Raw genomic sequence first — 13,890 nt, 5'->3', positions numbered from 1 at the left:
GGAGCGCGGCGCCGGCATTGGCGGCTGCAGCTTGTGAAGCAATATAGTTCTGCAAAAATCTGGTGATTGCGTCGGCAAGCATCGTAAAAACTGGGCTCACTGGGAGACAAGTATTCCACTCAGGTTCTAATGTTTCAAATTAAATGAGCGGGATACCCCACGTGCCACCTCAAGTGAACGACGGAGCAAACAAAAGAAAACTAAACAGGCCTGAAACTTAAGCATAAGTTACGTTTTCGGTGTTTCTCAATTAGGAAGTACGTATTTTTATTTACTTAACTCTAAAAGGCCACATGCCTATTAGCGATGGTCATTTCGAGGCACTAAACAAAATACCGATGACGAGTTTCTTCCCTCAATGACGTATACGAGGTCCCAAACTAATTTTAACTGGCGGGCAGAGGTCGTGTAAGTTATTCCGACAAATGCCTGTGCAGTGAAGTAGCTCGGAGCCAGGGAATAGAGAAGGGGGAGGAAAATTGTTTAAACTCAATGATACTGTCTTTGACATTGTTGCCATGTAAAAGCCGTTCATTTCAGTATGCTACATAGGTCGTTTCTGAAGGGGATTCAGCTTGTAACGGCATTCACTTGTACTATTTGGTATCTATTCATTGTTACGTTATTACGCACGGCTTAAACAACGATGATTAGGAGACGGGGAGCCACACGAACAAAATCGAAATCTAACGTCAGGATACGAGCATGTTGATCTCTGTAACTACAATCTGGATGTTCATTATAAAATACATAGTTTCGCTTAACGGTTATGCTTCGACAAATGGCGACCGACTGGGGAGAAGGGGCTTATGAAAAAAAATGCATAAAATCAGTTATGTTCTTCCAACTCATGAACATACTTAATAAGGAAATAAGAAAAAATAATGCAGGACGAAGGCCATAGAGATTCGTACAATAATACTTAGAGGAGAATATGGCGCTAGTGTCAACGCTGGCTCTTTCAGCGGTGTTTGTACCCCAATGGGAATAAGGGGAAGCAAAGGCTTCGAATCTGCTTCGGATGAACCACGTTCTTAATATTCGCAACGCGTGTTTGCTGAGTGCAAAACAAAGTGATATGAAGCTATGTCTAACTGAAGCTTGCTTTCTTTTTTTGCACGCAAACTTTAATGCAAAAGGTTTGTGTGACTAGGTGGTAGAAGTGAAACCGGGACAAATTTAACCACCAGAGTATGCAATGCTCTGCCATTGCGATCCAGATTATGATTGATTTGTGGGGTTTAACATCCCAAAACCACTATATGATTATGAGAGACGCCGTAGTGGAGGGCTCCGGAAATTTTGCCCACCTGGGGTTCTTTAACGTGCACCCAAATCTGAGCACACGGGCCTCGACATTTCCGCCTCCATCGGAAATGCAGCCGCCGCAGCCGGGATTCGAACCCGCGACCTGCGGGTCAGCATTGCGATCCAGATTAAACATCAAGAAAAAATGAATGGTAAACATCAAGATGAAATGAATTATTGTTTACAACGCTTAAACACAAAAATTGTTTTGCTCCCGAAAGCATGCAATATCTATTTATGGAAGTAACAGCTCAGTATTAAGTGAGGAACATTTAACGTTTCGTCTGCTGGGATGCCAGGTGCGTCTGTTCAAGTGGTCTGCCCCCAACGCACCTGTTGTTTAGTTGTGAGGTCAAGTCAGAAGAGCGTGGTGGTGCGTCTACTTCACGTTGCCGTCGTTTTGCAGTTTATTTCAACGAGTTTTGGCAAGACGCGCTAACAACAAACGTGAACTCGAAAGTAATACTCTGCCCTGGCTGGGGACGTTACATTTATGCGGAGCGGTGAGTGAACGACGCTTTGCTCAAACGGTTAAACACAACTCTAGCGTTGCAGTAAATTGAGAGGCCTAGCGGTTGTCAGCTTCTGTGAACAACAAAGGCACAGCTTCAGTCCTTTGCACCCACCCCACTACCCACTCTACGCGAAAAACGGAACTGAAACTGTAGGAAAAAGTCAGTAGACAGTTCACTGCCTCACGCGATCCAATCCGAAGCCTGTACTTCCCACAATTCCCATGAAGGCACACGATCACAGTGCCAGATGTCTCTCTAGGTACTATTGTATGAAACTCTATGACGAAGGCAGTCATGTTGAGAACCGCACTCTACGCAGTGGCTCTCTCCGGTTACGTAATTAGCCGAGAGGGCCGTGAATAATCTTGGCGTATTTTAGGGGGGAAGCTCCTTAAGGCATGGGTCTGTCCATTCCTTGTATGTATGTATGTATGTATGTATGTATGTATGTATGTATGTATGTATGTATGTATGTATGTATGTATGTATGTATGTATGTATGTATGTATGTATGTATGTATGTATGTATGTATGCATGCATGCATGCATGTATGTATGTATGTATGTATGTATGTATGTATGTATGTATGTATGTATGTATGTATGTATGTATGTATGTATGTAGTAAGCAACCACCGGTGGCACATACCCGCTCTAGAGCGGGTATGTGCCACAGGGGATGCGAGATGGGAGATGGCGGTACTTCGAGTGTTCTCTAGATGAAGGCACGGATAGACGGCCAGACAGGCTAGCAGACGGATGTATAGACGGGCGGAAGTAAGGACGGACGCACGAACAGAAGACAGACAGATGGATGAACGGACTCATGGACGGACGCATGGAGAGATAGACGGACGCATGGATTGACGCATTTATGGCCACGTGGACGGACGGAAGCAAGAACGAACGGATGGACGGAGGCACGGACGGGCTGACGGACGCTACGCCCCACTCATCATGATTCACTCTGGGGATATGCTGTGACTTTTTGAAATTAAGCTGCAGATATTTGCTCTGCACAGAGCAGTAATATTTTGCTCACATGTTCACAAAAGCGGTAACAACATATCGGAAACGTTTTCTGCCTATGCTCAAATGTGTTGAAGAACCCCTTTAGGTGTTATGAATAGTTTGAAAACGTGATATGCGTATGCTTATAGAAAACATGGCTTCCGGAAAACATGGACACATTACTGATTTTACCTTTCGTTACATTATAACTTATAACGTACTCAAGATAATTTTTTCCTTATACATATTTTATTGCGACTGCAATTATATACACACTCAACGTGAGTATTGGCCACCTCAGTTAATTTCCAAAAAACCCTAAGTACGCGCGGAATGAGTGGTCCGCGCACCTTATGCTACGGATGTAAAATCAGGTGTGCGAGTTGAAACCCACGAGCACATGCTCTGAGCACGGGCTGCACACTACTGCCGATTGAAGCAAGCGACCATGCGCTATAGGGAAGAACAGCTCAGTTCCGCTCTGTTCTGTCACGGACCGCACACTGCTGTCCGCGCAGCGCAACTGACACGCAGAACAGGCAGCCGTAGCGAGAAGGTCGTTTGCTGTTGTGCCTATGTTGGAACTAGCGCGCAGATTTCAGGAAGTGAATCGGTCTGTAAATAGAATTAAACGAGGGACGAAACTGGCCATAGTAAGAAGTTCTTTGCACACGTAAAGACAAGCTCATGATTCGTTTACTTGTCTGTCTTCCGCATTGCTTTAGGAGCTTGCTCCTTTCGCTTGTGGCTTGTCGTATGTCGGCGGGTGGCGTGTACACCAGTGTTGCCTGTACACTTCTGCGGTCGCGCTCAAGGTCGCCTTTCCGGTGATTCTGACAGTGCTAGTTACATGGGGCGCCGCAACTCAAAGCGTCGCTTTTTGATGGTCTGCGCACTCACCTCCTCGAAGTTGATTTGAAAGAAAGGGAAGTGAAGAGAAAAGTGTGGTGCCATAACTGTCCCTCTCTCAGGAGGTCACCTCAACAACATCACACAATGACTGGGGAGTGGTGCAGAGAAAGGAATGTGAAAGAGAGAGGAAAACAAGAGGGTGTTAGCGGTGTTTGCTCTGGCCGCACGCGAACACTCGCCGCCTTCGAGCCGGAAGGAAAGAAAGAGAAAAACGCCAAGCAGGCTGGCAGGACGAGGATTGTCGCTTCAAAGGCGTGGCCGCACGTGACAAGTTCCTACGATGAGTGTTATGCACGGGTACCGATATCCTCCCTAGACCCCTTACCTGCCTGCTCTCAGCCTCGTTTAAGAACGCCTTATAACTCCCCGTCATTCATAATCGTTAGGCAGTGAAATCGCGACAGCGGCAGTAAGGCATAAAGGGGAACGTAAGGCATAAAGGGGAAATTAACGTGCCGATTGACGTGGCCAACACTGGGTAGTGCCGGCCGTGAAGCGTACCCGACAACGGTGTCTTCGACGTACACATCATGCAACGGCTCTTAACAAACTGGGGACTCGCTCGCTGGATTCCATGCCGACCGGTTATGCCCTCGCGATCTCCGACGACAGCGTAGCTCTGGCCGTCTGGGTTGGTCCGACGCCACCACCTGCCGCCGGTCCCCTACGACGATGACAGCGTAGCTCTGGCCGACTGGATTAGCCCTACGCCATCTCTTGTTGCCGACAAGAGCTCTCGCCAGTTGTGCCCCGTCCTCGAACTCCTGTGACCATGTTTAATCTTTCCTATCTCTCTTCTGTCGTCACTCATTGTCTACGCGCATCTCTCTCTCTCTCTCTGTGTACCTTTAATCCTATCCTTTTCATTCCTCCTTACCCCCATTCCTTGTGAGCTACTGATGAGGTGTCGCACTGGATGCAGACAGTTACGGGGCTCACTTTTCTCTTCTTTTCCCTTTTATAACCACAATCTCTTAACAAGCTTTCTTACAGAAATGGTCTCGTAAAGAAACGTCCCGTGCACCTCCAAGGAACCTCCTCAAACATCAATAACTTTGCGGGTATGGAAGTGATTTCGTCCCTCACGCCAATTTCCTCGTGTACACGCCATAGCGCGCGGAAAGAGGGAAATAGTTCCAGGTTAGCAGCGGTTGCGCCAAGTGCTATACATCATGTTCTTGTCCTAGCTCGTAACAATAAAGGTTTATTCTGCGTTAATTTTGTTAAATGTGAACTATTTTATTTTTTTTTCGTAGCGTATCGTGGAAAGCTGCAAGTATAAGTGCCCGGACCTTACTAAACGAGATCGCCCTTATGGACTTACGTGTTTGGTAAGTTCATCTGTTGGTGAATCTACTGCTGAGGGAGACGCCTCTATTTCAATGTTTAACCCTTCAAGCTCACTGTTCGTTACAGATACGCAAGACACCAATCACGAAAAGAAACGAAGTTGGTATTTGTAAGGAAGGCACCTGTACACGGATTCGTAAGTGTGCCAATCTTGTCGTTGATTTTTGCACGCATTAATGGAAAGTAAAACCTACTAAATCTAAATAAATATGAACAAATGCAACACACGCAATTCATTCTCATCTTTTGCGCAGAATGACTTGAATACTATTTTCCTGAGATTATTTTTTGGTAGCTCTGATCATCGCGTCAATGGTATGGCCTATAAGAATACTTATAAGCCATAACACAAGTGGTAATGCATACAAAGGTAAATTCAAAAGTAAATTTAAATGGTGTTGTTCTCCTTGACAGCGCATTTGTGTCATTCGGATGGTACATACCTCGTAGATCACTCATTATTAAAGAATATTATGTAACCACCTATTAGTAATCCTACAACTGAGACAATAATAAGCGCACACTAGGGATGACCTATTGGAACATACTGCTGATGGCAAGCAAAAAGCCCTGAATTATAAGAAGCATAAATTGTAAAAATTGTCTACAGTCCTGACGAATCAGGTTTGATGTAACTAATCCTACGTGTGCTTTCATAACAGGTGAAGATGATCCGTGTGCAATGAAGATCTATAATGAGAAAACAGTGCCGGTAAGGGCGACTATTTCAGATACTAGCAATACTTTGTGTCGATTTACTTGACGTTATGAGGTCACTTTCATGTACCGTAACTTTTGATTTACTTCTCCTACGAGCTAGAGGAACTGTGCTGTGCTCAAATTTTCTTCGAATGCTTAAACCTGATTGAAGTCGTGTTCTCTCTCAGGGCAATATTTTTGTCTTTATAGCCCCGAGTATCCAAAAGTTGCCTCTGTCGTGGTGTGCCAGTGGCCAATGGAACTCTGTGTGCGGTAAGTTTTCTGCCCCCAAGTACACTACGAAATTATCAGCAACCAACGGGTTTCGCTACATTAAAAAAAAAGAAAAGCGCGATGGCACAAGCTGCCGGCGATGTCGTATTTACCTTTCTTTTGTCGTCATGAGTTATCACAGTTTTTGATGTCACAGCACAGTGAAGGCTCGTGAATTTAGCACGTGCTAATAAATTCCTCACAATGCCATATAAATAATGGCGAGGGGGATTTAGTATAGGAATATTTTACTCTCCCTTTTTCCACCGTTTAAAACACGAACAGTCGTCAAGGGAAGAGCTTTACTTGTGGCTTCTGTTGGATTACGAGATACACGAACGCCGTGGACATCGCCCACATGAATTTGTGCAGTTATAAAAAGCTAGTGAAGAGCAGGGAGTTCTGAAAAGCTCTAAGTCATGCCGTTGTAGTATAGTGGGCATTGACCACTAAGAAAGACCCAGAGGAAGAACTAATAACAAAGAAGGTAAAGCGGAATCAGGTCGAAAGTGTAGATTAGTCGCGCAGTGTAAAACTCCTGCGAGGGTACTTTATTCCTTTTATAAAATTTTTGGTGGAACCAGCTATTTGAACATTGATACTAGAACCAATTTGTAAAGCTTCGGTATGTAATTGACGTTATGATGATTCATTATTGATCATGGCATGCCAATAGCAGTGCATTTGGCTACGTTAAAAATGCTGCAAAAGGTACTGTTCCTTCATTTTCATTAGAGCATAATTTATGTGCTTACAGGCCAACTTTCGCTTCCAGTGTGTCTGTTGCTCCAGTGTAGAGAATTTATTTTGCATTGAGTGACCGAAAGAAAATTCTCCAACGTAAAGAACTGCATCATGAGAACTTTCAAGCTGCCCTCGTCCATTCGAAACCCGTAGTTTACTTTGTGTTCCACACTCTGCTACTGCTCCAGTGTACAGCTATTTGTGCCCATATCGGATTAGTCAAAACTCCTAAATGAATGGATTAGCGCTCAATTATGGGTAATTAGGATGACAATTCCTGCTATTAAAGAGAGATAATTACTGATTGCCTAATTATATGAAGACATCAACAGCATTTGTTACTGCTCACTGCGCTGATACATTTTTTTTTTCTTTTCAGTTGGCATACTCGTTTGGTTTTGAAGGTTACATGTTGCAAAGAGTAGGGGCCTGCTTTGGAGGCACATGTCAAGAACGACGTAAGTACGGTTGTATGTAGAAAGAAAAAAAAATTAAAAGGAAACGTAGTTCTTTTCCCAAGCTTCTAGATGGATTGATTTGTGTGTTCGATTTACATGGAAGGGCATTGGCTATCTCTTAAGCAGCAATTGTAGGGTCGTTCAATACTAGATAAACAAATGGTGCTAATGAATAGAGTAATGGGTGCAGATTAAATAGTGCGACTTTCATTGAAGTTTTGTAGGCATGCTTTACAGTGAAATCTTGTGATTTTGAATAATTCTGCTCACTAGAAGTTTGATCATTTCGAACTTACAGTTAATCTGAGCTGACACATTGGTGCTGGCCCAGATCTGTCTATTTATATGGAGGAAATTTTCGATCATTCGAATACGTTGGTATCCACGACAGTTAATTTAGACTGGCAGCCCATGGTTTTCAACCCTCCACTCAGAAGTTGGCACAGAATGATCGCAGAATGTTGCAAAGGAAAACTAAAATAAAATATAAAGCTAAGAAACAGCCGCATTTCTCAGGATATAAAATTTTGGATGCTACTCTGGAGCTCTTGAGCAAGCTACGAACGATGCTGCTCATGGATTCGCGTTCGAGAAACACAAGCATATGAAAAGTTATTGAGCTTTGTTGCGCAGTTAACCTTATTCTGGTACAAAGAATACGTATACGGGAGATTTCGCTTATCTTTAAGTTTGACTGCGTTAACTCTACCATGTAAAAAGTGTTTTGTAGTGTAAATAACATCATACATTTCGACATTAGGGCTCATTTCTCACCTGCATACATGGAGCATATAATCAGATAATGAATTAGTTATGTTCACTGGTAAAAACTCTGGTAACCTAATCAACAAAATCAACTTTCAAAAACGTGAAGTACTACCTAGTTCACGATAACAAGACCAGAGGTGACCTCTTTCTGTTCTGCCGTGCAATGTGGCACAATAGGTGTACTTTTTTGGCGCCTGGTCACTCATCAGAACTCCACTTATTAGGAACATTTATATAGATCTCTTCGAGTTGAAATTAATGAACTTTTACTGTATGACCTAAGCAGATTTTGAATGTAGCTTATCGAACGCCAAGAAGTTCAGTATAAGTTTACAACATTTTGGTGACAGGATAATAACAGTTTGCGCTTCAACTAAGCGATATTTCACCCACATATAGGCGTTTATATGAACGTAAGATGGCTCTCTCAAAGTTTAAAACATTTTGAGTGCTGTCGCTGGAATGATGAAAACAATGTTAGGCAGTCTTTGAAGAATACAAAATGTTTGTTTCTTCACTCCAATTTTTTAGCTCCTGAGAGGCCTCCTAAACAAATATTCAAGAAACGAGAATGCAAAGTAGAGGACGTGCAGGTGACGCCAGAGGTGAGGCTTTCAGGGCTTCTTTGTTTTATCCGACAAGCCATGCTTCTTGCACTAATGCTAAAGTGTTCGCAAGCACAGGAAGCGAAAGTTCACGACTGCGGTCGTCATGGTAATTTTTTGTCCACTATAAAGGGAAGAAAATTGTCGGAATACTGAAAAACACACTTCATCTAAAAACTCGGTTCACCGAATATAAGCATATTCAGTGTCTAAGCAGCGCGAAATAACGCAGTGCATCGGGTAGCTATGTCGCACTGATAGCTCATCGCTTCTGGTTCATTTAGAGTTAGTTTTAATAATGTTACGCGGGTAATTTGACGGGCTTAAAGCAATGTTTGGCTTTAAGTTTCTCTCCTTTCTTACTTACCCCCATGCTCGCTTGTTGTCCTGCCTTTGCAGTGAAAGAAAGAAGCAAGGAAAATTGGGAAAACTTAAGGATTGCAAATAGACGCCACAACACGTCGAAGAAATTTAAAAGCATACTTTAATACTTAGTGCACGAACGTGATGTGACGGAAGAAATGAACGAAATGTATAAAAAGAATATCAAACCACTCCCAAACACAAAATAAATTGAAAATTTCGTTTATCGATTTGTACATAGTCACGAATCGCACGTAGAAATGCCATTAAATGTCTTGCAACAATTTTAAGGGTGAATTTTAGCTTTTCTGCTGAAATGCATCTCACAGCCAAAGCTACTCGATGCTTAAACTATGGTCGCATACGTTATAGGCTTACCAAGGACATTATAACTTGGATATTCATATGTGTGGTATATATTGGTGGTAAACTATCAAAGAAGAGGAGGAAAACAAATTACACTGTATGGGCTGTATATTGGCGAACGTGCTTCTTTCTTTACTATCGTCTCTTGGTTGCGCTATAACATAAAGGGTTAAATTTTATTACAATATCAAGTAGAGCGCGGTAGCTGGTGATATATTCAAGGGTACGTCTGTTTGCACGCGAACAGAAAGAAAAAAAACGTAGAAACGATAATAAGCATAAAAATGAATAATTGGAAGTAAAATTACAGTAGTGCACAGCTCAGATATATTCACAATCAGTATGAGGGGTAAAGGCATTCAAGGTCAATGTTACAAGACGAATACAATCTTGAAATTTCTGTGTTGCAAGGAAACACCACGGGTGCTAAGCGCTCTCTCAAAAAGCCGATGCGGAGATTGAGTGTGGCCGATCAACGACAACATATTTCTGTTATCATTATACTCACGCTACAATCTCAAGCCTATTATTTATTTCAGCTCATTGTGGCTGGTGGCTGCAGGGCAACGTGCAGACGCTACGAGACAGAAGACCGTCTCAACGGGACGTTGTGTTTCGTAAGTTGGTTACCTTCGGCTAGGATAGTCTATGTCACTAAACGACCAAACGTAGGCATCAGAAATCCTCTAGAGAAATGCTGCGTTATTTTTATGAATAAAGCGAGAGGAATATATGTGAAAGCTGTGCTTAACATAATGATTGCATCCCGCTATTCGTAGTTCAAAAAAAAAGGAAACGGGGTACATGAACACATGAACAGATGAACGCTTCTTGGAGAGGATTTCAATCTCTTTACAACTTGCACAGTGTCGCCACCTTTCGCAAATCCCTAGAGTGCCTCGATATGCACTCCTTCGGGGGCGCGGGCATCGAGGCACCCTACAAAGCACTGTTCACTGCTGAGACTGTTGCACATTAACCTTATTTTATGCATAACAATTTTTACACATAATATTTTGCTTTCCCTGTCCAACTCAGTAATAACAAGCTGTAATTTGCCCCCGTTGTTATTCATCAACGAAATGCTATCAGTGAGACCCACCGAGGTGGTCTAGTGGCTAAGGCACTCGGCTGCTGACTGTTAGGTCGCGGGATCCAATCCCGGCTGCGGCGGCTGCATTTCCGATGAAGGAGGAAAAGTTGTAGGCCCGTGTGCTCAGATTTGGGTGCACGTTGAAGAACCCCAGGTGGACGAAATTGCCGGAGCCCTCCACTACGGCGTCTCTCATAATCATAGGGTGGTTTTGGGACGTTGAACCCCACATATCAGTCAATGTCATCAGTGAATCGTAGGTGACCAAGATACTTACCATTAAATCATATATCTAACTCTCCCTACTCTAGGGTCCTGAAAAAAGCCCGTAAATACACAGAAAATAGCGTTAGACAGAGTGTGTCTTTCTGTTTAGTATGCCCCCAAGGAATCTGAAATAAGCGAGGTGGCACAAGTATTACTAAGTCAAACTTTTCAGTGCTTTCGTAACCACTACAGACATCTTCAAGTATGACACAACAGAAACGGGCATGCGCCCCACTAAACATTTATTACGTATAACATATTCAGGCAAAGTGAAAACCCGTCCAACCGTGCGAGTAATTTGCTCTTTTTTTTCTTTTTCACAGCGTCATTACACTCGCGACACCTTCGGCTGGTTTCAAAAAAGGAGAACCTACCATATCGGTGAATGCGAATCTGGAAAATGCCGGTACTCCACAAACAGCTTCCTCATTAAGCTTTGAATCTTAATACCTATGTCGCTTGAGAGCGTAAGCTTGTCGAAATAAACATCAATGACAAATCAAATGTGTGCAGTGTCGATTTTCTGAATTTTTTTCACGCAACTGGCTGTCCTTTTCTACAGGCACCAATAGCCTGATGTACGTGTTTTCAATGCTTATATTGTTAAACAACGCTGCGGTGCTGTCGAGTCCTAGTGACAGAAACTCACTAGAACCTTTGCATAAGACCACTGATAAATTTGTTTTCAAGAAAACAAACAAACGACCTGATCTCCTACAATATACAAGGATAATAAGACATTATCATTTTTCTTGTAACTACTTAACTAGACTGTACTTCGACTAATATGTCAATTGTTATAGAATCCGGAAGTGATAGAATGCCTAAAATTGTGTTTCTTTCAATAGTGTGAAGCGAGCACCTGAATACACACAGTAACTCTAAAATTACCCATAAAATTTCGATGGCGACGGAAGTGGGGATGTGTCTCACGCCCCATTTATGAGACTTTGAGAAAAGCAACAAGCTACTGGGCCTATGTCAGCACATAACACAACGAGTCCAATCGAGATTAAAACGCCTTAAATCCTGGTTATGAATATCACGTCCATTATTTATCACAACCAAAAAAATCTGTTGGCTTTTATTACGAAAACGTGTCTTTGTGCGCATGTTGGTAGCAATGTTAACAGGGATGCCAGCAACAGTAAACCTTTGTTTTTCAAGAAAGCGCGTGGGCTCTCGAACCCCCTGTAAGTTGTCATGGATTCTTTTTTGGAACGGCGCTGCTTCCGCAATCACGGCATCTTTGCATCATCGGATGCACACAGGTGTAAAGTTAAGAGCATGGAGTTCTTGCTGCTGGCGAACCCCACAAATGTTCGCAAGTACTATCGGTACTATTGCCGGAGACGACGTATGACTGGGGACGCTCACTGCTAGGGCGTCAGATAACGTTGAAGCAGAATGAATAGCACCGCACGAAGAACAGAATAAGAATGGCCGACGTAAACGCGGCAATAAATCGCCACACATATCGACACAACGCATCTATTCGAAATGGCACCACGACGACTATTCTCGAGGCCTGTTGCGGAGGATACAGGCACACTCATGCGGAGGACTTTATCGTTATACGAACGTCGTAAATAAATTATGCAGCAAAAGACACCTCAATATTGATGAAATGTATTAATATCTTTACTGTTGTAGCAGGTACATGACTTTGTTCGTAAATACAGCCAACAGTTCTCGCTTCCCCAAAAATGAAGATCCTTGAGCTTCCTTGACGTAAACGAGACATACAAACTGCATGTCCTTCAACGCAAATACGAGGGAGTTAAACATTTGCTCTGTCACTCAGACATGTCTGTAATTTTTTCCACCGTTACGTCTTTAGCACAATATGTTCTCGCCTAAAAAAAGTTAAAATAGAGTTTGTGGGAGCCCGTGAGGCAAGGAGAATAGTGATACCAAACTTTGCATATCTGAAATAAAAAGTCACACTCAGTCTGTCACCGAAATAAGAATCCTCTTAGATGCATCTGTTTATTTTTAATTTCTATGCGTATTCGACATGTGGCCGAGCTCACATCGAGAGATATAGTTAATAACATGGCAACGCATCACAGCAGTGATACCCGCTGCAAAAACGACAATGCTAAGAAGTACGTCACCTGTTAATGCAATTACAGAGTTCATACCCCTAAACACGTCTGCGAATGGAATCCAGCGACACGTCGCGCGCTAAGCGACAGTCTGATATGAGCGTTGGCTGATCAATCACGAAGCCCCCCCCCCCCCCCCCCTATGGCATCGAACACAGGATGCAGGAAAAAAAAAACGATGACACACTCACAAGCTGAAAAACAAATAACTATATTGTATTTTCTTCGTTACGGCTATTTTTAATCACTGGAAAAATACTACGAGAAAGAATTTCAAAATTCACGTTCTGTCACAAAGAGTAACATGTAACCTCATAACAGTGACCTCATTAATGCGCATGCACAAGCCTGCCATTCGCTTGAACACAATTTTCCCAGCTATTTTGTTTGTGTTTGATTACAGTGTCTGTATGTCCATGCACCTTGATAAATATGTTTTGAATAAACAGCGTATGACTTGAAAAGCCCTTCTTCTCTCGGTGCGATCGCCTTGTCGCACAAAAACCTGAAGAGTGTTATAGATAGTTTTTTTCTAATGGGTGTTATATTAGTTCAGCTGAGCAGTCTTGAAACATTAGTGCGGAACGAAAACTGTAAAACTCGGTAATATATTCCTAGAACTGGCATGAACACTTTGTGAGTGACGCCCAGTTGTTGCCACATCGCTTATAACACGAGATGCAACTGATTCACTGAATACTTTCATTTGGTCCTGAGGAGGCGATGGTCCCCAAAAGCCTAGTCTGTGGGCAGCGCCCACAACAGGATCGGGAGTTGAAAGCAAGACAAGAAAATCAAAAGATGGCCCAACATGTCGTTCATCAACAAAACGGATTCTTAACACGGACACATGAGCAAAAAAGTGAAAACAACAATAAAAGAAATGTAAACAGCTTTACGGTTTTCTGTCCAAGAAACCATAATGCTAAGCGCCCTAACGATAGAGTCACAGCGCGTCAATGCCAGTGGTGACTCAGTAAGGTACGTGGATCTGCCGAGACCTTGAAACACCGCGAGGCACTTCCTACGACAGTCTGTAGTACCTGACGC

The 13,890-nt window shown here is 42.9% G+C and overlaps 1 protein-coding gene across 5 annotated transcripts in view; it reads left to right on the top strand.

Annotated features, from left to right (window-relative positions):
- Positions 1-11,236, top strand: part of LOC119173460 (uncharacterized) — a 31,047-nt gene extending 19,811 nt beyond the window's left edge. For all 5 annotated transcript variants that reach the window (XM_075889840.1, XM_037424276.2, XM_075889843.1 and 2 more), the window contains 8 exons: positions 5,003-5,077; positions 5,163-5,232; positions 5,759-5,808; positions 6,006-6,068; positions 7,192-7,270; positions 8,570-8,643; positions 9,912-9,989; positions 11,056-11,236. In XM_075889840.1, the coding sequence (XP_075745955.1) occupies positions 5,003-5,077; positions 5,163-5,232; positions 5,759-5,808; positions 6,006-6,068; positions 7,192-7,270; positions 8,570-8,643; positions 9,912-9,989; positions 11,056-11,172 (606 nt within the window). In that variant the 3' untranslated portion in view covers positions 11,173-11,236. The remainder of the gene's footprint in view (positions 1-5,002; positions 5,078-5,162; positions 5,233-5,758; positions 5,809-6,005; positions 6,069-7,191; positions 7,271-8,569; positions 8,644-9,911; positions 9,990-11,055) is intronic.
- The last annotated feature ends 2,654 nt before the right edge of the window (positions 11,237-13,890 follow it).

The sequence above is a fragment of the Rhipicephalus microplus genome, chromosome 3 (assembly GCF_043290135.1).
Source record: "Rhipicephalus microplus isolate Deutch F79 chromosome 3, USDA_Rmic, whole genome shotgun sequence".
NCBI lineage: Eukaryota > Metazoa > Arthropoda > Arachnida > Ixodida > Ixodidae > Rhipicephalus > Rhipicephalus microplus.
The sequence above is the reverse complement of the archived record's forward strand: the minus strand, read 5'-3'. Positions and strand labels throughout refer to the sequence as shown.